Source organism: Cebidichthys violaceus, unplaced genomic scaffold, assembly GCF_023349555.1.
Source record: "Cebidichthys violaceus isolate CVI_PGR_0920_01 unplaced genomic scaffold, fCebVio1.0.p SCAF_13, whole genome shotgun sequence".
In the NCBI taxonomy this organism is placed as follows: Eukaryota; Metazoa; Chordata; class Actinopteri; order Perciformes; family Stichaeidae; genus Cebidichthys; species Cebidichthys violaceus.
The window spans coordinates 3115184-3140516 of NW_027176296.1; the positions used below are offsets into that span (position 1 = coordinate 3115184).

Here is a 25333-nt window from a genome sequence, read left to right on the forward strand (position 1 = left end):
AATATGCAGTCTATGATTATCACCTTATGTTGAGGCACTAAAATGACTACGCTACTAGGATAGTTTGGATCCCGTTAAGATAGCATATGATTTATTAAGGTATTTCGCACTATGAAGTTAGAATTTGAGTAATTATTATGGTCAGTTTAGTCGGTGTTGATCTCTGGATCTCTGTCCCTTTAACTCATGAGGAAGGGGCTGATGGAGGCAAACAGATATGTGCGCATGCGCGCCGTGCTTAGCAACATTCTGGGGCAGCAGAGGTATAACGAGGGATCGTTTTTGCGCATTTTTGGGACGAAAAGAGGTGAGCAGATTTGATAAAGTTATTTTACACACCAACAGACGGCTTCGACATGAAGTAAAAACCCGTGGTATTCATCGGAGGCCCTTCTTTCGACCACTGTGTCGGATATCCGGCAGTTTGAATCATGTGTCGCTCGTTAACGTTAAATCGCATCCGACTCTGGAGACGCACTGGTCCTACAAATCAGCCCCGCTTGTCAGTACACGGGGCGCTAACCAGCTCCACGCAAAGCTAACAGCGCTGCTTATACGCTCGAGAATAGACCAGTAGCATCTGCAATTAAGCTTAGCTGACATTGTTCTAGCTTCTAGTGGTTGTCCCACTGTCTCTCTTGTGATTCGTGTAACGGGGCGGATGCGCTTTTGTTTGTGTCCGCCGCTGGTGATCTATTTCGGGTAGCTATGAGCAGGATTCCCGTAACAGTAAAACTGGCCAGCAGCCGCCATTGGTTACTGTCACTTTGGTCAAGGATGTATCACACTCACAACACGCCCTTTAACGCTTCGCTGTTATGTTCTTACGCTGTATTTAATTCTGTCATAATTGTGTCTTAATCATCCTAAAGAATGTAGGTGTGATGTTTTCACACCGCGGTGCTACTGCTTTGTGTTACCAAATCAACTTTTTTTTAAAGGAATCTCCCTAATGTGAGCAGTGTTATGAGTGATCAGGCAAAAAGAGATGTTCTCCCCTGTATTGCATGAGAGGGAGTCTTGGTTAATTATTGTCTGACTTGTATCAGCAGGTTCAGAGCTGCACATTGATTCACCCCAAACAGACTCGCAGGAATCATGGGGAGTGGTAAGTTTATTGACACTATACTTGTGATTTTACCCCACAGGCAGACAAGTTCACATGCCCTATTGTTATTACTTTCCTCCTCCAATTTCTTGTTTTATTGTGTCATTGGAATGTGACTATTTAGGTTTTTTTCTGTTGTCTTTCAGTACACAATTCCCATGCTTTCCTAAGGGAATTTCCTGTTTTACACCTTTTTTGTCCATTATTTCTTCCTGCTTTTGAAATCGTGTGCTGATCACATCCCTGAACTTTAAACTGAATTACTTAATTTGGTTAGTTAGTTAGTTAATTAATTCAGTAGCACATCAGAGATTCCCATGTTGTGGCATCTTGTGCACAATTCTTTTGCGAGAGTTTATGTTCTTGTCCTGGATGTGTGAAACAAGAGGGCCACTCTGTCTCTCTCAGTTCATTCCTCTAGTTTGTCTTATGGAAACCAGGGATGGATGCCTTAATCAAAGGAGCTTTTGTTTTTATGCAGAAATGTGGGCACTGGGCAGCGCTCGGATCTGCTCCACTGCCTTTGTTTCAGTCGCCACCTCTCTCACTCTTCCCTTTTTTGCATTTTTTGGCATCTCTGTCCTTTCTTCCTACTTGTGCGTCTCTCCTCTCTCTCTTTCAGTACACTCTCTTTTTGCTTAAATTGTCCCCCCTTCCCTTCCTCCCCCACGCTGTCCTGCTTACTCCCCCCTACTTTCCTCTTTTCGTCTTTTATTTTCTTGTCTCTGCTTGTGATTTTGTTTTCTCACACATCTTTAATATCCGTTCCTCCTCTCTGCTCTCGTTTTTGTCCCCCCCCCCCCCTCTCCTCTCCTATCGCTTGCCCTCTCAGTGTTCCTGCCGGCGGACGCGGCCCATTCAGTGCTGCGCCGGCTGCGCAGGGCCAACTTCTTGCTGGAGGAGATGAAGCAGGGTAACATTCAGAGGGAGTGCCGCGAGGAGATCTGCACCTATGAGGAGGCCCGCGAGGCTTTCGAGAACGACGAGAAGACGGTGAGGGGATGAGAGACGCATCGCATCAGACCTACAATCCCTGTGATAAATACACACAGGAACAGAAAAGTAGAACACACAGTGTTTATGGCTACACATGGACCCACACATAAACCACATGAAGGGATAGTTTGTTTTTGGTATACAGGGATATTAGCCCCAGCCTTTATTCATGTATTCAGAGATTTCCCAGAAGCCAGTGACTGGTCAGACAAAAACTTACCACACTCATGGGGTCATTAAACAAAAATAAGCAGCAACAACACCATACGCAAAAATATTTGGTAGAAAATCTTTTGAACACCGGACTCCCAGCTAGAACTAAAAGCCACAAATCAATATTACTACTGCTGTGTAACTCATACCTGCCGCCCCTTGTAAAAGAATCCAAAATATCCCTTTTAAAGTGCTATTTTGTAGGCTTCATGTGTCCAGTAATGAAATCCTACGCCAAGAGTGGTAGCTTGTGGAATGTGTATGTTTTTTCAGGAAGTGATGGTTATCAGCAGGAAGAACAACCGAGTCCATGCTGGAGAGGGACGCATATTTGAAAAAACTATTGTGAGAGGCCAGAGAGCAAATGCACAATCACGTGGTTGCTTTTTGTTCGGATGTTGTCGTCTGCTGCCTTTTGTGTTGCAGTAATCCAGATGGAAAGTATTCATACAATGGATATTGTGGTGTATTGTGTACACACTGTGTTTTGGAAATAGTTTTGTGCCACCATGTTTACACTGTAGCCTGCATGAGTGAGTCTTATCATGAAGATTATATTTTTGATCTCGTGTTGATTTTTGACAAATTGTGTGTCTATTTTTTATTTATTTTTTGCTGCAGAGACGGTTCTGGGAAGAATATGTGCGTGAGAGCAGTCCATCCGGAGGGCTGGAGACGGTGGTTGGAGGAGTCCACTCTCTGTACTTGATCGTGCCGTTGCTGCTGGTCGTGCTCATCATCGCCGCTGTAGCCATCACTGTGTGGCGCTGCCACTCCCGCAAGCGCTCGCAGCGCAGCCCCAGCCTGGGCCACTCGCATCACGACCACGTCTTGTCAGTGGTCTCTATGGACCATTGGGGGAGGGATTACCACCACGGGGACCAATCAGAACTCAGCGTCCACAGCAGCCCAGCTTATCCAGGCTCAGAGCTCACATCGGGGAGAGGAAGCGCTGGAGACCCGCCACCCTCTTACGAGGAGGCTGTGGGCCATTCAGACGTCCAAATAGAGACAGAGCCACCGCCACAGTATGAGGATATAGTCAACACCAGCGCTTCTGGTGGTCATGCAAAGTAAACCTGCCTCTCACTACCACCCCCACAAAAGCCCTAACCTCCACTAAGACCATCCGATCATTTAGCAGCGTCACTATTGTGGTATCGCGAGCCTTCCTCATTCAACACGTACAGAAACACTTTTTACTCTCTGGTCAATGGACTAATGCAATGTTTGCTGGACCCAGCGCTGTTGAAATTTGCACTAACTTTTCATCACTGAGGTGAAGTGATAGCAGGAAGGATATTGCAATATCAAAACCTACCAGCTCTGTTGATCTTCCTCAAGTTGTCACACTGTAGCAAATGATTCGACTCAGCAGGCGTAACAATTGTTGCACGTGGCGTGAAGAAACGAGTGTTCTGAGTGCCACAGTGAAGGACTATTCCAAAAGTGGATATGAGGGTTGGATCAGTGCTTTATTGAAGGTTATTGCCAATTTTTTAGGCTTAAGTGGCCTGTAGCAGATATATACTGTATAGTGTATATTGCACACTTTGCAAGAATATTGCTTTGCAAGATTCAGAAACAGCATTTAGACCACAAACCAGCAATTCCAGGAAAACCCAGACAAATTAAAATGGCATTAAGCGATTGTTGACCACCATGAGCAGAAAGAGAAAAACTTTCAAAATCAAGCTTATGATTTGTTATGTCTAACCTAGAGATGGGCGGATGATACTGAAGAGCAATTTCAATACATTGTATCCAAGCTTGTGTCAAATGGAAGATCCGTGTGACTCATGACGTTCAAACCCTCAAACTACACTGATGCTCCAGAAAACTGATTTTCATTTTGACAGTTTTGAAAGTTTAGCAGCTAAACTATGTTACTCTGCTCAGAAGAGAGGGGAATAACTGAGAAATGTGGCACCGTACACTAGAAGGACGTCATCAATTGTATGAGAACATTTCCAACTAATACCTAGTAATAATATAAAAAGTGTTAAATGAAGATCATTCTCTAAACACAACACATTGTGATTTATGAAAGTTCAGATAAATGTCAACCATGAAGTAAACGCATGAGCCCACATTGGATGCCTAAAGTACACTAATAAGGCACATTTATATTTTATGTCAACAATACATTTATTTATTAACTGTGAGTCGCTCATGTTATCATATTTGGGCCGTCATTTTCGTCACTAAAAGTGCTTGTTTTTGCCACTGACTGGTTGTGATTGTTGTTTTAAGTGTCTGACATATTGGAAAGAGTCTGGCTCATTGAGAAGTCTTGTTCTGAAATCTGTTAACGGAAGACAAATGTGGAAATGTGAGTGCCAGCTGGGCAGAGTTTGTTGTTTTGGAGTTCAGAAAGGGTAGCTTAGTGAAATCCAAAAGATTTTCAATGTCGTGGCTGGATTTTTAGATGATTTAGACAATGAGGAGGAGGTCTTTGAATTCGAGAGAGGGACAACAGGCAGAGTGTGAACCAGCTGGTGTTGTTCTGTGGGTGCTGTGACCCTTTGCCCACAGGAGAAGAATGCTGTAAAGAGAGACCTGTTGCTGCCCGACATTCACATTTCAGAACGAGACTTCTCCTTCAGCGGGACTTGGACCGGATAACAAACAGATCCGGATCAAGCAAAAGATAAAGTTACAAGCTTTGAATCTTCATCAGGCTCCATCCACCCATCTCTAGTCTAACCTGTGTGCAAACAGTTATCTACTCACACAGAGCATGCTGCTGTATTTTCATCCCACCAGCTAACTTGAGTCCAATACATACTTGTTAACTCTGGCTTGGTGATTGACTAATGAGAGATAATCTGGATCTTTAGCTTGCTAAATACAAAAAAATCTGAATTTTTGGTGGTTTTGTGCAGGGTAGTGATGGTGCTGGGCTTATTTAGGGTTGTTGACTGTAAATAGTAAATACAATTTAATGTAAATGACTGCCCACGGTTTTATTATTTGGGTCAAAGGGAGCATTGAGACCCAAGCCTTTGGTAAGTGATCAGGTGGAACCAAACTGTGTACAGCTGCAAAGTTGGGTGTTAATTGACTTTTCCACATTTCAATCTGTAATTTGATTTATTGTTACTATCAATAATGTTACTCAATGCAGGTTTAAATAGTCAAGTTGCCAAACTAATGCATCGGTCCAACTTCAGTATATACTTGTGAATGTTTTTGAGTTTAATATTTAAGATAAGACCAGCAGTAAAGTGCGGGGGGGGGGTGCTGAAATGTGATTTGTGTAAATGTGTCATATGTGCTTATATTTTGGTAATGCATGTAGCTTAGTCTGTACACCTGAGGTTGGATCTGGCTCTGCACTGTTGGTCAATGGTCAGTGCTTGCTGGCCCCATGTCCTTCTGCTGGGCTGCTTTTACTGTGAAAATCTCTCCCCATTCTTTCCCTTAATGCAAATGTAACCGTGTTGGAAATGACTGCAGAGTCTTCTGCTGTGCCACTGTCACTAAAAGCACACTGAGGATTCTACTAATAGTTTGCAGCGACACCATACATGTAAGTTGTGGAGTGACTTGCACAGGGATGTGGGACAGGAAGCCATAGAAACACAAGCTTTGGGGAAAAAGATGCATCAAAGGGGAGAGATTCTGTATTTAACAACACTACGGACAGAGTTCAAGTTTAGCATGTGTTATGTACCTGTATATAAATATGAATAGTCTTTACATGTGAAAGTAAGATACAGTGAGATTGTTTTTTTTACTGCATAGGTATGCAGCAAATGCATTGCCACTAGTTTAACTAGTATACAGTAGGACGTGGATAAATGAAGGCACTTTGTGTTTAAGCTCGACTGTTAGATGAAAACTAGGACAGTCTGGTTTGACGTCTGTAGCTTCACTCTCAGCCATTACGATGTCACTGTAAACCTAAAAAAAAGTGCTCATGCTCTATATGCAATTTTCCTGCATACACTCTAGAAACCAAAAATATCTGTCTGATGTTCACAGATACTGATGAGTGTCACATTTCCTGTTCACACCTCACAGGTGAGCACTGATTATTATACTTTGTGTGTTGACCTGTGAACCTCAGCACTATGATGTTGAACTGAGTTGTGCTGGTTTGGTCAGCCGTTGTACTGTTACTTGCAGAGCTCTTTTTTTTTTTTTTTACAATGCCTTATCAAACAAACTATTATATAACACTAAATGCAAGATAACTTGTTATAAATCCTTTATGTGCAGAAGCTTGAATTCATTTGTAATAAAAGTGCTACATGTTACCTTAATTTCATTCGGTGTCATATGAATGCGTTTTGTGCGTTTAAACCTTTCTTCCATTTGCCTGCATTCCCTGCTTGATCCACAGGATGCCTGCAGGGTCTTTAAAAGTATAAACATTGAATGAATCAATTCAGTGACAATGTAGGCCCTTAAAATAGTCTTGAATGCCAATTTCAAGGTAGTACATTTTGTTGCTTGTTTTCAATATGTAACTGTTTGCGTTTAATCTTGGTGTAGGCGCGTAATGATTTTATGTGTAGTATATTTATGGAATCCTGACAGATTTGGCATCATCTGAAAAGGAAAACCATACTATACTGTGGCTTTTTTAATGACATACTATACTATGACTTTTTTTTAAGACAGTATATTATAACATTTTATGACAGTTTACCCTGACTTTTTATGATATTTTTTATTGCACACTATTCTAAAGCATTTTTTAATGACATAGTGTGCTTCAACTTTTTGTATATTTTCTCTTGCATACTATACTGTAACTTTTATTACGATATTTATATTGTAACTCATTTCGGTTTAAATTTATGATTATTTTTTCGACATAAAAAAATAACTAAGACTTTTTAATGGCTTTTTTATGACATTATACTATGCCATGTTGTGGAATAATATTATAGTACTATGACTTCTTTGTGACTTCTTTTTTATGACTTATTATACTTTACTTTTTTATGACTACTTTTTAGACATACTATAAGTCTTTTTATGACATTTTTATGATATACAATACTATCAATTTTATGGTATTTTTAGACATACTATACTCAACTTTTTCCCTTTTTTGATATACTATACTCTGAATTAATAATGACATATTAACTATGACTTTTCTACAACATCATATACTATGACTTTTCATGATCTACAAATTTTTTTACTCATGACATTTTTATGGCATGCTATACCATGGCTTTTATTAAAATGTTTATGGCATGCACTAGTAGGACTTTTTCTGACCTACTATACCATGATTTCCATCATATATGCTACAACTTCTTTTTGACGTACTATACTATGGCGTTTTTACGGAAAATTTTAATATCTATATATTTTTTTTAAATTGAGATGTATGACTCTTTGTTAAATACTATAATATTATTATTTTCGTCACAAGTTACTAAGACATATTTAAGACTTTTTTTCGACATAGTATACTAAGATTTATTTACAACATAGTATAGTACGTTTTCTTCATGGCATGCTATACTATGACATATTAAGACTTACTCTATGATTTTTACTGGCATTATCTACAAAATACTATACTATGACTTATTTACAAAATAAGTTACTAAGTCATTATTACTACTCTTTTCGACACACTATACTATGACTTTTTTTCAACATACTATGTTATGTCTTATTTTTGTTGAAAAGAAACAAGTTTTTTTAAATACCTAACTATAATTTTTTTTTCAGGATATTATACTATGACTTTTTTATGGCATTTTTTACAATATACTATACTGCAAAGAATAACATATTGACACGTTACTAAGGAATTTTTAAGACTTTTTTCTACATATTCTACTGACACTTTCTTTGACATACTATACTATGGCTTTTTTTGACATACTATAGCATGACCCTCGAACAAACGAAACAAGGGTTATTTTTCAAAATACTATACTATGACTATTTTTCAGCATTTTATTCGAAATACCATATTATGGCTTTTTTTTGACATACTATACTTTATTTTTTCATTGCCTGATATAGTATAACATATTGCAAAATACTATTCTATGACTTATTTGTTTTTTCATGATATATTACACCATGAATCTTTTCAACATACTATATTATGACTTTGTTTCAACACACTACTATGACATTTTTTTACATACTTTTTTTGGCTTAAAAAAACGATGAATCTTTTCCGACATACTATACTATGACTATTTTTCGATATACTATAGCATTACCTTTTTCTTGGCATTAAAAAAAATACTTTTTTGATATTGTTTTTAAATGACTATTTCATGGCATTTTTTTCGACATTCTATACTATGAAATCTTGTTAATTAGACATTTGTATGACTCTTCTTTCGACATACTATACTATGACTTTTGTTAGACATACTAAAAAAAAATTTCAATGACTTTTTTTTTACATACTTTACTGTGACTTTTTTTTTTTTTACAACTCTTTTGTTGACATAATATAGTATTGCTTTTTTGACACACAATAGCATAAACCTTTATTGATGAACCAAGCAATTACCAAACATACTATATTATTTCATGGCATATTTTTCGACATACTATTCTGTGATTTTTTCATGATATTCTGTACTTTTATTTTATACTGTAATATATTATGACATAATTTACTATGACTTTTATACAGCGACATGGTTCATGACATGCTATGCTATAATTTTCTAGGATGTACTTCATTTGACATCTAAAGAAGTCCAACCTGCCAAAGACAGTGATAGTGCACTTCTACGCCGCCATCTCTGAGTCTCACCTCATCTTCTCCATCACCGCTGAAGCCACTGCCAAGGACCATGGTAGACCGTAGAGTATCTTTCGCTCTGCTGAGAACGTGTTTGGCTGCAATCTGCACTACTTGAATGCCTCCAGAATCCTGACAGGGGCAAGAAAGGTGTGGCTGACCCCGCTCACACTCGACCAAATCAGCTTCAGTCTTTTCCCTCCGGCAGGAGGCTGCAGTCCTTTAGGATCAAAACCTCACGACACAAAAACAGTTTCTTCCCAACTACAGTGGGGCTCATCATCAAGGGACGCTGACATCCTCAGGACAACTACATGCATTATTTTAACAGACTCTTATATTGTTTGTTTGTTTATGCTATTTTATAGTAAACTTTGAATTTTTATTTTTGATTATGTATTGCTACTATTGTACTGTGTTTATTGTTATGCACCAATCACCAAGTGAAATTCTTTGTATGTGCTAACATACTTGGCAATAAACCGTTTCAGATTCAGATTCTCTATACTTTTTTACACAATGACTTTTAATTACTTTTTCATGACATATTAAATATTATGAAAGTTTTTCCGCAGAGTATACTAAGACTTTTTCATGATATACTATACTTGAACTTTTTATTGTATACATACTTTTTATTGTATGACATACTGTGTGTTATGGCCTTTTTAACAAAATACTATAAGATTATTTTTCTTTAACATAATATACTATGACTTTCTTTAACATAATATACTATGACTTTTTCATTACATACTTTACTATGATTTTTCTTACAACATATTATAGACTTCTTTTCGACATACATGACATGATACATATGATCTTTTTATGGCAATTATGGCATTTATTTTGACATACATTTTCAACATGTTATACTATGACTTCATATTTTTTCGACATACCATATTATTACTTTTTTTTCGACATACTTTACTTTGACTTTCTTTTCCAAGATATTGTAATCTGACTTTTTTTAATGATATTTTTTTCGACTTACTATACATATATTTTTTGGCAAAAAGATAGATAATTTTTTTCGACACATTTTTTTGTTTTTGACATATTTTGAGACATTTGACCATTTCATGTCATTTTTTGGACAAACCATGCTATGATGTTTTTTTCGTCATACTCTACAATTACTTTTTTATGGTATTTTTTCAAGATACCATACTATGACTTTTTTACAACATAGTATACTTTTGGTACTAAAACATTTTTATGACTCTTTTTTCAACATACTATACTATGACTTTTTTTTATATACTATACTGTGACTTTTTTTTGACATACTATACTGTGACTTTTTTTTTTTACATTCTATACTATGACTTTTTTTGCATACTATACTATGCCTCTTGTATGGCATTTATGGCATTTATTTTGACATGCTATGACTTTTTTTGGCATAAACAAACCCAACTTTTTTACGGTATTCATGGCATATATTTGACACAGTGTTTTTCGAGAAACAAATTTTTCTTCATACTTTCCTATGACTTTTTTTGTGGCATACTATACTATGACTTCTATTTTGACGACAAGAAACTGACATTTTTGACATACTAAACTATGACTATTTTATGTCATTTTTTTCTGAAATACCATGCTATGATTTCTTTTCAATGTTGATTATTAAGACATTTTTATGACTCTTTTTTTCAACATGCATGTATTTTGACAAACCATGACTCGACATTCTTTACTTTGACTTTTAATTTGTCATATTATATTATGATTTTTTTTATGGTATTTTTTTCGACGTAGTATATGGCTTTTTTGCAACATACTATACTATGACTATTTTATGTCGTTTTAAAAAAAATATCCTAGAATTATTTCATTCCATTATTTTGACACAACATACTATGATTTTTTTTGACATGCTATACTCCGACTTTTTTAAATGGTATTTTTTTGACATACCATACTAATACTACACTATAGAATATTTATGGCATCTGATACTATAATTCTTTTAGTAAATTGTGGCGGGAGCCTTAGGGGGAAAATGAGGGAACCAACAACACTGTTGTTGTAAAGAATATGAATTACACACAGAAAAATAATGGTTCTTAACTAGTTCTTTAAAAGGCTGTGTGGTTCCACAAAGAACCATCACCCACTAAATAACCATTTTATCTATTGGATGGTTCTACATGTTTGTCATATGGTTCTTTGGGATATTAAAGGGTTCTTAATTCATGTTTTTGAGTTATTATATGGTGGGGGATGGTATACATTTGCAAAAATAAATTGCAATAAGTTCATTGGAGAACTTTTTTTCTTTAAGTTCTTCAAAGAACCAGAAATGGTGCCCCAAAGAACCATTTTTGATGGCTCTTTGAAGCACATTGTTGGGTTCTTTGAAGTTTTTAGATAAAGAAGCGTTTAAGAAAATGGTTCTTTAAAGAACCTTGGTCTGAAAGGTTCTTTGTGGAAGCAGAAATGGTTCTTCTATGGAATCACTCTAAAGAACCATTTTCGGTTCCAGATGGCACCTTTGTCTTTCTCTGTGTACTTAAACCAATAAGAGATTAAAAATGTATTTATTACAAGCTCAGCTAAAAAGGCCTTATTAAAAACTCTAAAACTATATCACAATCCTGAATATTCTACAATGTCCTGCTCAACATAACTAAGCTAAACTGTGGGATTTAAGTTGAGGCCACTGGTGGGGAAGTAGACTACACTGAGGACAGCCAAGGGGTGCGACAGGTAACTCACCTCAGAAGCAACACAGCAATCTTCACAACAGAACTGGTGCAGTCTACTCTCGTATCCCAATGCTTGTACAGTACATGCATACGTAAGGTGTAGGGGCCTCACCATGGGTGCCTAGCCTCCCAACAATGGCACTCTACTTCTCCCCCAGTTGGTTTAACAATGTAAATTGAGCAACAAAAAAAATAACAAAACAAAGGCAAAACAGCAGCAGGTGAACCTACAAATGAAAAACAGGGATTAACACCATGCTGCAAAATAATACGATTTAATGTTGTGATTACTCACTACCTCCTATATGTGGTATATGGAGTCACTCATCTTAGCCAGGACAACAATGGAGTTAATAAATTTCCAGCCAACATGTCAGACCAGAATTTAAATAGGCAGCTGTAATTCACAAAGGTTGGCATGCTAACTGATCATATTAAATACATACCCATAACACCAAACACGAGAATATTTAGATATTTTTATGGCATACCATACTACGAGTTTTTAATGACTTTTTTTTAATGGAATACTATTCTGATTCCTTTTAACTTTTATGACATTTTCATGACATTCATCATATATAAAAACATGATACACTGCTGAGCTTTGGTCAGTTTCTCGCTAGTAAATCGTGAAGATTCAAAAGGTACACTAAAGGTTGAATTACAGGTAAATGTGTAAGATGATGCACAAGAAATAAAGAATGAACTCAGTACAATAATCAAAAGGTAATAGAACAAACACTTTATTATAATTGCAAGCTATTCATTATTTTTACATTTCAAAAGTAATTTTATTTTCACAAACATTCTTCTGTCTTCAATGAGCCACACTAGCTGTGACTCACTTCTAACCTCTCTGTGGAACATGCTCCATCATCCAGCTATTGTTTTACTTCTGCTCAAACAAACCAGGAGGTGACTCATCAACCATAAGTGAACAACAAACCACAATATAAATGGGGCTCAAGAGGGATCAGTTCATTACTAGTCTGTTATCATGTAGCTTTGATTGTCAAAAATAACCCATTGTTGGGAGCAGATGCACTGAAACATAAAAATAATATTTATTAACATTTGATACCAGTGGTGGCACACCCACCCACACACACACACACACACACACACACACACACACACACACACACATATGCTCAGTAGCTTAGTTTCCACCTACTTTCCCTTTAAGTGCTTTGTAAAAGGGGAGTGGAGCTCCAGGACTTCAAGTAGAGCAAGACACATTTAGCACAGGCATAGAACAAAACAAAAAAATACAGCTAGTGTTTGACACAAACACTTCTTAATTAAAAGAAGCACATCATCATGAGATGACCTTAAAGCAGGTACAACCTGTTACCACCTGTGGCCACCAGTAGTAATTCAATCCCAATGTGATTAAGTGTTATCAAGGCTGACAGCAAAGAGAGAAAAGTACAATAGCAGATTAAAAAAAAATGTATCACGCAAGTGCGATGTAATATCATTTTGGACAAAGACGGTTTCCTGGAGGTTTTGTCCAACCTGTGAAAACTGTGGTCACACCCACTCCTTGGGATTTCGTAAAACCTCCAGCATCTCAGCCTCAAGGGTACCTTTGGCAGGCTCATGCATGTACTCCCACCTGAGGATGAAGGATGAGTTCGTCACCAAGCAACACAGATAAGTAATTGTTGTCATACAAGAGCAGAGCTAGCAGTGCTTCAAACCAGAGTGATCTTACCTGGCAGTGAGCGGGAGGGACATGAGAATGCTTTCAATTCTGGAGCCAGGCGTGGCCAAGCCGAACTTCACTCCCCTGTCATACACCAGGTTGAACTCCACATATCTGCAACATAAACACACAACAACCTATGGTAGACAGCTAGATCTGTGTGGTTTTAGAGACATTAAAAGGTGGATAACACAAGATTGGGAGCATTTCTCATACCGCTAAACAACGGCGACGGCTCACCGCTATCAGTGCTGACAGCGCTATCAGTGTTTACCTGAGGGGGGACCAGAGGGTGGGTGCTACATTTTAGCTGCCAACGTTATTAGCTGTAACCACTGTGAGAGCAGTGCAGATGAAGCCGTGAGCTAACTAGTGGGGCACATGCTCAGAAGCATGAACATGCACTAAAAGCACGCAGGCCCACCTATGTCAACAAAGAACGGAGGAGCTCGTATTACAACAAACACTGAGGGGAGAGCGACTTCATTCTCTGCTCAGGAAGATAGAACTCCATATCTTTACATAGCAAATATCTGTTTGCTGCTATATTAAGGCTCTGAATTCGGCGGTCTATCAGATGACATGAACGATCATGCATTGAAGCACACGCAGCCAGCTCGGATATGTAAACTAAACCGGGAGAAGCTCGGGTAACAACACACACACACACAGACTGTGGACACTGTTAAGATCTGTTGTGCTGTAATCCAATCTAATTCAATAAGCAAACAAATTGAATGAGGATTTAAACCAATATTAAATGTATTAAAAACTTGCTTGAGATATGTAGGTAATCCAGCACACTTAACATTTAGTTATCTTTATTTTTGGTAAAAGTAATTGTTATACGATAACTGAAGTCTTCCATGTTGATGCAGTTAAGTTTACATGTTACATGTATGTTAAAGCATTGGTACACACAGTTCGTGCATCGAGTCTGAGACCACATTAAAACTTTTCAACAAATAATTTTGCACCCCATTAATGGAATTCCAAGTTATTTATTAATTTTATCTTTTCCAAAATAAAGGAAACAAAATATTAAATGTGATGGAACAGCTATCATATGCATGTTTAATGTTTGAGTGAGTTAATTCACAGTTGATTTGGCTGACTTTTTAAGCATGTATGGAGAAGTCAAATTTGTCCTTTACTTATGATGGATCCACGTTAGGTTTATTCAGTAGAGCTAGTTTAAATAGCCTTGAGTCACTGAACTAAAATGGACTGTAAAATATAAAATCTTTTAACCATCTCCCATACAAAATGGATACATTACTCATTAAGAGCCACCATTTTTTTCATGTGCGTCTTTTACTCACCTCCCTCGTCGTACCTGCTGCCAGTGCTTCTCCTCGTCAGTAAAGGACTCGTTGAGGTGTTTGTGTACAATGGGAAGGTAACAGGGCACCACAGTGCCGGCACAGCTCTTGACAAAGTTAAACGCTTCCTCCTGACTCGGGGAGTCCAGGTCATCGAAGAAGATCCCTCCTATACCCCGAGTCTCTCCTCTGTGCCGGATGTAGAAGTATCGGTCACACCTAAATATATACACCAAAATATATTAAATATTAAATAGCTGATGTTTTGTTTATTTTTAACCAGGGCTGGATTTTTTTTAAATATTCAGTAGATCTGGACTATGCAAGTAAATGATTCTAAAGGCAAGAGGATGAGAGAAATTTTAAATAAGTCAGCTGAAAGCACATCTATAGTGACAGTTTATAAGGGAAATTAAATGATAGTAAAAATGTACCCTCATGTTTGCCCATTAAGTATGATGCTAAAGCTAGTAAATAGCTAAGATTAGCGTAAAGACTGAAAACAAGGGGAAAAAGCTAGCCTGGTTGTCTGTAGCTTTATCTTTATTAACATACAGATATGTGAGTGGTATCAGTCATCTCATCTAACACTCAGCAAGAAATCAAATAAGCATATTTCCCAGAATGCCTCACTATTCCTTTTAAATTTAACCACAAATTAAGTTGACAAAATGTACTTATCACAGGACAAAGCAGATAAACCACACCCGTCCCTTTCTTATCCCAAATGGTCATTTACTGGCAAACGTCAGGGCTAAACGGTTTTTCTGCAACTGCAGCTCTTATGCAGAGACTTCCTCTTATCAGCGTCTTACAGTGACAATACGCCCACTTTAATCCTCATGCACAAGTCAGAGCTACACATGCGTACGTGCTGAGGTACACACGCTTCATGAAAGCAGGACTAATGTTCAGTCTAACTGTACCATTTCTTAAAGTCGGGGTAGTACTGCAGGTGGTGCTTGTCACAGGCCTCCTTCAGGGTGTTGTGGAAGTGGAAGGCATCTTCTTTATTAACATAAACTGGAGTCAGGTCTGTGCCTCCACCAAACCACCACTGCTTAGTGCCTGGAATATGAATATACATATATACACACACACACACACACACACACACACACACACACACACACACACACACACACACAGAGACAAGGAAGAAAGAAACAAGGGTTATCATTCATTCATGCACTCAATAGTGTCACTGACACCAAGACACAACTGCTGACGTCAAGGACCGACACTCACCGTCTTCCTCTTCGATCTCAAAGTATCTGTAGTTGAAGTGCACTGTGGGGATGTGGGGATTCTTGGGGTGGATAACGGAGCTCACACCCATGGCACAAAATGGCAGTTTACCTGAGAGAAAACGGAGCATGACGTGAAACCGTATCCATTACATTTTACTCTGAATGTAGGTTACCACACCTACTTATCGAGAGCTATACACAGATATCAGGTTTACAACACGCACCATCTTTCCCTTTGAGGACTTTCCCTCTGCTCCTCATCTGCCTGGCAGCCTCCTCAGTCAGGTTTCCAAACACCACTGACACGTTGACTCCTGCTTTCTCAAACACCTTTCCATCTTGCATCACACAGCTGATTCCTCCTCCACCTGGTACACACACACACACAGTGATCAAAATTTGAAGACATTGAAGGGAGACAGACATGAGATTGGTTGTGCCATTTTCTGACTGATTAGGCCTTTTTTGCAAGTTAAAGGCTGAGTTTACCCTCACCTTCATTTCTCTGCCACCGGTCCACCTTGAACGTCCCGCCGTCCACCTCCTGCAGGGCTTTGCAGAAGTCGGCCTGCGTCTCCATGATCAGCATCTCCATCCTCGTCCGCATCTCCCCTTTCCTCTCCTGCAGCACACCGATGTCGGTCACCGGAGGAGACATGAACCCCCGGCATCTCTCCAAGATGCCCGCCTCTTTCTCGGTCTCCTCTGCGGCTCGGGATACTTTTGTTGCCATTTCAGCCCGCTGGAAGTGGTTAGCGTTGGCTAAAAACCCTGCTACTGCCGCTGCCGCTGTCACTGCTGCGGCTCCACTGAGCGCCAGGGCTCCCTTTCTGGTTCGCCAGGTTGCAGATCTGCCTGCAGTCCCTTGGGACATGAACCGTACGCTGTAGCCCCTGGAAAACCATCTTGTACCCGGAAGGAAAGTCACTGGCTTGCTGTGAATGCAGGATAACGGCAAATGTGACTCTCCTGAATTAGCGAGCCGCTTTACATGTGAAATCGAACATCGTCTCGCGGTGGTCTGAGCCGTTTTGTTTACTGAGCAGAAGACAATGGTGGCCATTTGTAGTAGAAACTACTGCTGTCCGTTGATAGTTGTGTACTTACTCAAACCAAAATATCAGAAGTTGTGTCTGCGTGTTATTAGTCGTGCGTCAAGTCAAGGGGCATGTAGTAACAGAGGCACCACGGGAAATGTCGTTCTTTGACGAGCTCTCCGAACAGTGGAATGCTACAAAAAACAACAAAACCCCAAATGCAGTGCGCATAAATACAAATGTTGCGTTCATGGACTTCTCATATGCTCCGTGTTTTGAATTTAAGACGAATTCAAGTTCCTCTGTTTGTTTGTTACATCTTTGACTTTCCCAATCTTCAAACGAGTGTAGTTACAATACAAAGATAACACTTGAATTATTCTCCAACCAGAATCTCATACATGTATTGTTTAGACTTATCTTTTGTTCATAAAATAAACTTAGAGATTCCCGGCATTACCAACTTGGTATAGATAGTTTTTTAGATATTTTATTTGAAAACTTTATCATATCTTTATCTTTTTGTTCTATTGACAGTAGGTCCAAAAATGAAGTAATCATCTTCAAAGCCCTTTATATCGAGGCTATTTTATATTTGTTTGTATTTATTTATTTATTTTAAATGTTTTTATATGGACCCATGTGTCCGAAAGTTGAACTGAAATTGAGAATGCATTTATAAAAATAAAAAAATGTTTTAAAAAAAATGTGAGCGAGCTAAAATACACTTTGATTCTAATTGTATTAAGTCTTAATTTTCTAAGATACTTTAACTCGTTATGCCTTTGTTAAAATACACAGATATCATTGTATTCATATACTATAGTAACCTTTAAATATTTCCTAGACATATATTTAAAATATTTTTTCTGAATGGTTCGGGGAACAATTTGTCTGTTTCCTCTTGTTTATAGTGTGTACATTGAGATTTTAATTTGTGTGCGCATGCGCAGGTAGTAAAGCGTGTTGTAGGTCTCTATGACGACGGGTATATTAAACCTTTTAGGGCTGTAGAGGGACTAGAAGCAGATTAGGTTATGTGCACAGGTGTTGCTCCGCAGACTACCAGACTGTGGGCCAGTTAGATGGGGTGATAGTCACAAAGCAACCCGGCTGGATGAGTTCTGTCACCGCTTTAATTCAACAGGGATTCTACGCAATTACCTGCTGGTGGTGAGTTTACTTACAACCATATTGCCACGATTTCTACTGCTATTTATTACCAGTAGCTAAAAACACTTGGTTAATATAATTCCTATAAACGCGAATTTTCCCCGACGAGTCAGCTCCTAATTCGGTGTCCGTCCTGTTTATTTGTATAACCCGAGAGCTATAAAATAAACAGGATTATAGTCTATGTTAAACTCCTAAACGTTTTGTAGCTATTGAAATTTGTTCTGATTCACAACAGAAACAAAGCTACTGGAAACATAACTTACATGTCAGCAGAGCAGAGGGCACATTTGTCTAAATAATACCAATAAAAAAACAAACAAACAACAAAAACAGTTTACTGGTAACTTTGTAGTACTGCGTTCTGTCCAGTAGGTGACGTCCAATCCCCTACACAAGTGGGTTACACCACAGCTCTGTATAATCCATATCTCCTGGACATGAAGTGATGTGAGATGTGTGGGAATTAGTGCCACAATTATTTAAAAAACTCAGTTGCTCTTCAATCCATGACACAAACAAGCTAGATTGAATATATCATTTTGAATATGCTTGCAGTTTGATTTGTGTGATGCTGTTTTGATTGTCCAAATAGATGGGACCTGATGCGATGCCCTGATCTGTATTGTACGCTGCTGTAGGCAAGGCTATGTGTTTGTTAATATCCTCAGTCACGTAGGTCATAGGGTGTCTATGCCATTCATCCAACCACTAACCATGAAACCATGAAATTTGTTGTTGTATATACATGTATATATATCTTGGTAATCAGATCAGTAGATGTTGAGATATCTTGCTCAGGGCTGACTGACTGATATTATTTTCCTTAGATCCCGCTTCAAGTGGAACACGAATATTGTTTGAAATTTGTCTTTGATCTTCTTCCAGTGAAGATTATGAGTGAGGTGGTTTCCACAAAGCCTCAGGAGGAATATGAGGACGACTTTGAGAAGGATCTGGACTGGCTGATCGGTGAGGAAAGTCGAAGTGAAGACCAGGTAAACAATTTATATAAGATCATTGGACAGACTGATTGCATCTGCCCTTTCTACTTTCTTTTTTCTTCTTCTTTGTTTTATCGTGTGAAACTAAGTTTGTGCTGCCCCACTTACTGCAGACTTGGTGCTGCATAGATCCCTGACCTTGCTCTGTAAATGTGTAACAGTGAGTAGGGTTCGAGTTACCTGACCTGGTACACATATCACTGTATGCATGTGAAACCCACTCTGTTGACATACAGTGACATACTTTCACTCTGCGCCACTAGATGCAATATTGATGAACACACACACACATGTCTGTTATCAATCAGCACGCCTATTACCTGCAAAGTATTGATGTTGCTCATTCATTTACCTGCAAACCTAATTAAGGAATGCATCGCGTCTGCCTCACAGGGTCCTGACTTTGACGACATAGAAGCAGAAATTGACAAAGAACTGAAGGAGTATGACAAACAGAAAGGAAAGAAAGGAAAATCGAAAAGCCACAAGGAGGAGAAGAGAGGCAAGAAAACAGAGGAGCTGGAAGAAGATGAAGAGAGGTGGCCCTCACCTATGGAGCCATTAGAGTATGACTCTGACAGAGACAGCCCAAATAAGTCATCACCTGTAGCCCCACCACCTCCAGGGATGGATGACCAGACAGATGAGGAGAAGAAGTACATTCTGGAGAAGATCCAGCAGGCTAATCGAGACTTGCACGACCAAAAAGCTCCAGATATGACAAGACGCAGGCGGCTGCATTTTAAAGAGATGCTGGTGGACCTGGTGGTGCCTCCGCTGCAAAATGGAAACTGTGGTGAGGTGGAAGGGGTACAGGGAAGCAAGGATTCAGAGGCAGAGACTGAAGTGTCAGGGAAGCTTTCCGAGCTTAAGCTTTCCCCTCGGGAGGAAAGTGTAGGATCTGGCAGGGCTGGGGAGACCAGTGAGGGAGGGGTAAAGGAGGGGAGAGTCCTTGTAGAGAAGGATGGTAAGTTTGATCTGGTCAGTCTGAAAGAGGTGGAAAGTCAAGGACTTCTCCCTCCTATAGCGAGTGACTTCTCAACCCCACGTCATCAGCAGCAGATTGTGAGCTCCAGTAAGACCCACAGGTCCTCCTCCTCCCCTCGTCCTGGTGCCGGCTCTTCCCCCTTCCAGCAAGGCATAGATCACCTCCGTGCCCCCAAACCTCCCGCTCAGCCCAGGAACAGGCCCAGCTCAGCCAGCCACAGTCAGAGAAGCAACCAGAGGAGAGGCAGCAAGCGACGGGTGCAGTCGGCCGCCGGGACACCCTGCCAGGCCACCTACACCCTCTCCCCACAGCAGAAAGAGCTGCTGCAGAGGATCCAGGAGAAGAAGGAGAAACAGGCCAGAGAGGTAAATGAGAAGTGATGGTTTATAATATGTTTGAAAATTCTGAAAAGTCAACGTCAAAGTAACACATCTAACATTAAAACATTTCAACTTTGATTCTTGGCGTTCATCACTCTTGCTTCCCATGCCAGGAGAAGCAGAGGAAACTGGAGGAAGAGGAGCAGAAGAGGCAGGACAATGAGCTGGCGTTTAAAGCGTGGCTGCTGAGGAAGAGAGAGCAGTTTCAGGAGGAGAAAAGGATCCAGCGAGCCCAGGAGATGGAGAAGATGAGTTCTAAGGTATCACCAAAAGGGGGCACTCTAATCTGACAAAGCATGGATGTAAAGCACTGATATAGCTTTTATACAGTAGCCAGGGGTACCGCTGTAGGTCGGCTACATTGTATATTTATGGTTTGACCAGTTATATAATATTTTAGTGACTAGTTAGTCACTATCCAGTATCTTGACACCCGTGCTGGAAGAAGTCAGATCTAAAGTAGCAACCTCATTGTAAAAAATACTCTGTTACCAATAAAAGTCATGCATTCCAAATATTAGTTAAGTAATAAGTATCAAAATATACTTGGAGTACCAAAAGAAAGGTATTCATTATGCAGAATGTCCCATTTCAGAATCACATATATTAAATAACTGGAGTCTAATTAGTGATGCATTAAAGCAATGTTGGGCTAATTTCAAGCACTTTACATACTCCTGTAGCTTAATCCATAATCATACATGTATTTGTTGTTTTAAAGTTTGTATTAATAATCTAAACATGCACAGTAACTAAAGTTATCCCCCAAAATATAGTGGACTAAACAATTAAATACAAAATTGGTTTCTAAATTGTAGTGTAAGTATAAATAGTGTAAAATGAAAATACTCAAGTAAGTTGCAAGTACCTCACAATTGACAATAATAATTAAGTGCAATACTTTAGTAACTGTACTTAGTTACATTCGACCAATGCTTGACACTAATGTAATTTTACTATCTATAATATAATTATTTGTTATTTTTAAATAAGCACTATTGTTTTGCTCTTACAAAGCAGAAAGAGTCCAACGACTCGGAAGAGTCCTTCCGGCTGTGGCTTCAGAGGAAGCAGGAGCAGCAGCAGAAAGAGAGACAGCTGGTGGAGCTCAAGAGGCTCGAGGAGGACAGTGGTTACCTCCTACGCAGCCGCGAGGAGTGTGAACGTGCCTTTAAACTGTGAGTTCATTTAAAAAAAAAAGTTTTACATTTTAATTACAAATAAGTGCCAAATAATTGGCCAACAGTTTATCAATACGTCTCTCTTAATGTTATATCCTCAATAACGCTATGCTTTTTTTTAGTGATATGGTAATAGACATATAGCGTATTTCAACATTCACTTAGCATGTTAACAAAGTTAATCCTTTGTTAGTGAGTTAGTAACACACCATTTCCACATGTGCAATCACATCACAAATGGTTTGCACACATTTTTATATGACATGTTTATCTTAAAATTCACATGTGAAGTGAAACATTTCACATATCAAGGTTTGCCTTCACTGTTGTCTCTCGTCAAATATGAATATCAAGATCATTTCTAAATTTCTAATTTGGTTTCACGTGTGAAATGCCAACATCATCCTCTCCCCGTCCTCAGGTGGCTGAAGCGGAAACGGGCGGAGAAGCGAGCGGAGCAGCAGGCGTCTCGAGAGCGTTCCCGCAGGTTGGTGCTGGAGGAACGTCGCGCGCGACGCATGAGGGACCTGCTGTGTTCCATCAATGAAACCAAGCCATTCAGATTCACCGAACAGCTGGCCTACCACTTCTGATCTAAACACAAACAACGTGTCTGCTGGATTCACACAGCACTGCACGTGACCGTCGTCAAAAAACAACTGGGCAACACGAGATTTGGTGTGGAACATAAGACGTAGTTTATTCTGTGTTCAGTTGTTGCTAGGGTTTTGTTTTATCACTTCTATTTCTGTGCTGTGTTAAGTCACATTTCTAAAAAGAAAACGTTTACCACAGGGACCTCAGTGTGATAAAAATGTATTGAGTAAATTATTTTTTTTACTGTATTTAACGCCGTCTATAGTGGCAAATGCACTTTACTTTAAATGGGGCTCTTCTTTAACAACAGGGCTTTGCAGCTTAAATACACAAGCTGAACCATTTGTTACAGCATGCCTTTTGTTACGTTTTTGTTTGGTTACATAGATATTACAGGTTACTTCAACGAATGAAACTGTAAAGGAATGAAATATATATCTGTAAGAGTAAAGCACTTATTTTTATCTGACTGAGATACATAAATCAAACAAAACACAAGTTAGGAAAGGGCGATATAGAGAAAATCAAATATCAATATTTTTGACTAAATACTTCGACATCGATATTGCGATAATGTTGTGGGGTTAACTACCACCCATTTTTGATAAATAATCATCAGTAATGAGGATATAATGATATGAAGTGGAAAAGACTACACTTATGCCATATTACAATATCCCAAATCAAAGATAATATCTAGTCTCATATCAAGATATGGATGTATTGCCCAATCCTAACAAGTCATTTATCAATTTCTTAATTTTAAAAGGCACTTATTTGATACAAAAGAAAAAAAATTGAATTTCATGACGTGAAAGCATAAAATATAAATACAATACTAAACAGATATGGAATTTCATATTTTTAATAGGCATGTACACATACATTTTGGTGTGTTACAGCATTTCAGAATTAAATATCAGTGAAACAAAAGTGGCCAACCTCATAAAATGACAGGGTGAAGGTTCTGGTTAGCAGTTTGAATCAATGTAGGAAAAGAAAGCTACTCTTTGTTTGTTTCTTTCCATTGGATTTACAGTGCAAGACTCGGCCTATCATCTGTATCATCAACACAAACATCAAGAAATAAAAGATAGATACAAATACGTATTCCTTGAAACAGGAATGATTGACATCTTTTCTGAAAAAAGGTTCCTCATTATTAAAAACACATAAATAAAAGTAAAACATAAACACCATGTTCTCATGTCAGTGAACATGGCAACCAGTATATTCTGCTCTGTGTGCCCAGAAAAGAGGGGAGTGATTCATTGCACCAACAACAAGAGGATAAGTGGACAAAGTAGTAGACAGAAGACATTTTCAGTTTCAGACTTGACACACAGAGACGGACAGAGTGCATGATCATTAAATATTCAGCATATTAGAACATATCTCTTTCTTAAACTCTTTGTATTTGAAAATCGGGTGCCATTTTAAAAAAAGTACACCACTTATGTTGAAAATAGTTTTTACTGGCTCTATTAGTAATAACATATGTAACAGTACCATTTATGAATTATTTTGAACTACTGACCATTGAAACTACGGTATTTTTAATATTTGTACTAAGTGTTTCTGAATGAAACCCATTAGATATGTTGTCCAGAACAAGAACAAGCACAACTCAAAGCAAAACAAAACAAAAGTAAATTGCCGTTCTTCTCTTTGGATTCTTCACAGTTCAGTGAGAGTACAGATCAGTCGAACATGAAACACTTTCTTATCAGGTACAACAAAACAAAGTGAATTGGATTTTTAGAAGCTGTCACTGGAGGGAAAGACAAAGAACAAAAGGTAAACTCAAGTACTTGTGTGTAGAGAAACATTCAAAAAAACGTGACTGAGAACACAAAAATGACAATATTATTAATCTTGCACTTCAAACAGTACAAAAATAGAAAAGTTCTCATCCAAAGGTCGATTCAATAAATAGTTAAAATATATAGACGGATTTGATAGAAGCGGATGGACTGAAGCAGTTTTGCTTCAGCTTCTACAGTTCATCTTTAGGGTTGATGTTGAGGCCTTGATCCCACACAGACTGTGTGTCCAACGCCTGGATCACCTCGTCCGCCTGCAGTCTCTCCTAGGAGAGAAGAAGAAGAAGTCAGGATTACAGCCTCACCGTTGTTTACCTCCGCCAACCAGTCACGTTGCAGTTCACATCCACGTCTGTCGATCACCTAATTCTAATCAGTTCATCGTTGAGTCCAGTTTGTGCCAAATTTGAAGAAATTCTCTCCAGGCTCTCCTAAGATATCTCATTCACGAGAACAGGACGGAAGCATGTACAACCCCGAAAACACAATCCCTCTGGCAACGGCTGAGTCCGGCGCAGAGACATAAAAAGAAAGTTAATTTTCAAGCTAGAGAAACAATTATACTTAGCTGAACTCATTAGCCAAAGCATAGGGATTCACAGAGAATTCATCAGAAGGGAGTTCTCATAGAACATGAACGTGTCATATCTGACTAAGAATTATATCTATATATTAGTGGATCTAAGGTCTTCCATTCATGTGGAGGAAAATGATTCCCTTTAGTTTCCACAGTTTACGATTTAGGACAGCTTAAACTGCGTTGTCTCATAGATTGAGATGGAGTCAGATGAAAGGAGGAGATTTTAAAGTTTTGTTCTATGATATAAAACATGTCAGTAAATAGCCTTCTCTGGGATTTTGAAGCCTTTACGGGTCTTAAAAAAGACAAACGCCTTAACGCTGACTCGTCCACCCTTACCAGCCTCGGTGTGTATATCTGTGGTCATGCGAGTGTGGAGTAGTTTGATAATAACCTAACTTTAGCATTTTACTGCTGATTGCATTCACGCTTCAAAAGTCACTGAAGTGGTTTTCATGTCTGAAGGTTATCTTGCAGAACAAAACGTGTAATTATCATAAACCTG

The 25333-nt window shown here is 38.7% G+C and overlaps 4 protein-coding genes across 6 annotated transcripts in view; 2 read left to right on the plus strand and 2 right to left on the minus strand.

The window, feature by feature from the left end:
- The first annotated feature begins 253 nt into the window (after positions 1-253).
- Positions 254-6590, plus strand: prrg1 (proline rich Gla (G-carboxyglutamic acid) 1). Of its 2 annotated transcripts, none has more exons than XM_068707387.1 (4): positions 254-307; positions 1050-1108; positions 1941-2101; positions 2939-6590. In XM_068707387.1, exons 2-4 carry the CDS (start codon positions 1099-1101, stop codon positions 3392-3394), a joined length of 627 nt encoding a protein of 208 aa, XP_068563488.1. In that variant the 5' UTR covers positions 254-307; positions 1050-1098; the 3' UTR covers positions 3395-6590. The 2 variants fall into 2 exon arrangements, with proteins under 2 accessions (XP_068563488.1, XP_068563489.1); XM_068707388.1 differs by having other exon boundaries at positions 258-307; positions 1053-1108.
- A 5914-nt stretch (positions 6591-12504) lies between these two features.
- cpox (coproporphyrinogen oxidase) lies at positions 12505-17216 on the minus strand. Its single transcript, XM_068707389.1, has 7 exons — positions 16561-17216; positions 16290-16433; positions 16064-16174; positions 15742-15883; positions 14816-15034; positions 13503-13607; positions 12505-13403 (listed from the first exon to the last, which is right to left on the minus strand). The coding sequence occupies exons 1-7, from the start codon at positions 17126-17128 to the stop codon at positions 13319-13321; spliced, it is 1374 nt and encodes a 457-aa protein (XP_068563490.1). The 5' UTR covers positions 17129-17216; the 3' UTR covers positions 12505-13318.
- A 937-nt stretch (positions 17217-18153) lies between these two features.
- ccdc181 (coiled-coil domain containing 181) lies at positions 18154-23293 on the plus strand. 2 transcript variants are annotated; one of them, XM_068707391.1, is made up of 6 exons: positions 18154-18275; positions 19164-19273; positions 19673-20632; positions 20761-20907; positions 21665-21825; positions 22250-23293. In XM_068707391.1, the coding sequence occupies exons 2-6, from the start codon at positions 19172-19174 to the stop codon at positions 22419-22421; spliced, it is 1542 nt and encodes a 513-aa protein (XP_068563492.1). In that variant the 5' UTR covers positions 18154-18275; positions 19164-19171; the 3' UTR covers positions 22422-23293. The 2 variants fall into 2 exon arrangements, with proteins under 2 accessions (XP_068563492.1, XP_068563493.1); XM_068707392.1 differs by having other exon boundaries at positions 21668-21825.
- p3h2 (prolyl 3-hydroxylase 2) overlaps positions 23275-25333 on the minus strand; it is a 59456-nt gene continuing 57397 nt past the window's right edge. The window contains exon 15 of the mRNA XM_068707390.1: positions 23275-24514. Coding sequence (XP_068563491.1) covers positions 24422-24514 — 93 coding nt within the window. The 3' untranslated portion in view covers positions 23275-24421. The remainder of the gene's footprint in view (positions 24515-25333) is intronic.

Bases quoted from the DNA above. Each gene is read 5' to 3' on its own strand.
- prrg1 (XM_068707387.1), top strand. The intron at 2,102-2,938 runs GTGAGGGGATGA...TTTTTGCTGCAG, and splicing joins TCGAGAACGACGAGAAGACG to AGACGGTTCTGGGAAGAATA.
- cpox (XM_068707389.1), bottom strand. From the start codon at position 17,128: ATGGCCACCATTGTCTTCTGCTCAGTAAACAAAACGGCTCAGACCACC. The intron at 15,035-15,741 runs GTACAGTTAGAC...GTATATATTTAG, and splicing joins TACCCCGACTTTAAGAAATG to GTGTGACCGATACTTCTACA. The intron at 13,608-14,815 runs GTGAGTAAAAGA...TTTATGTTGCAG, and splicing joins CAGCAGGTACGACGAGGGAG to ATATGTGGAGTTCAACCTGG.
- ccdc181 (XM_068707391.1), top strand. From the start codon at position 19,172: ATGAGTGAGGTGGTTTCCACAAAGCCTCAGGAGGAATATGAGGACGAC. The intron at 19,274-19,672 runs GTAAACAATTTA...TCTGCCTCACAG, and splicing joins AAAGTCGAAGTGAAGACCAG to GGTCCTGACTTTGACGACAT. The intron at 21,826-22,249 runs GTGAGTTCATTT...CCCCGTCCTCAG, and splicing joins TGTGAACGTGCCTTTAAACT to GTGGCTGAAGCGGAAACGGG.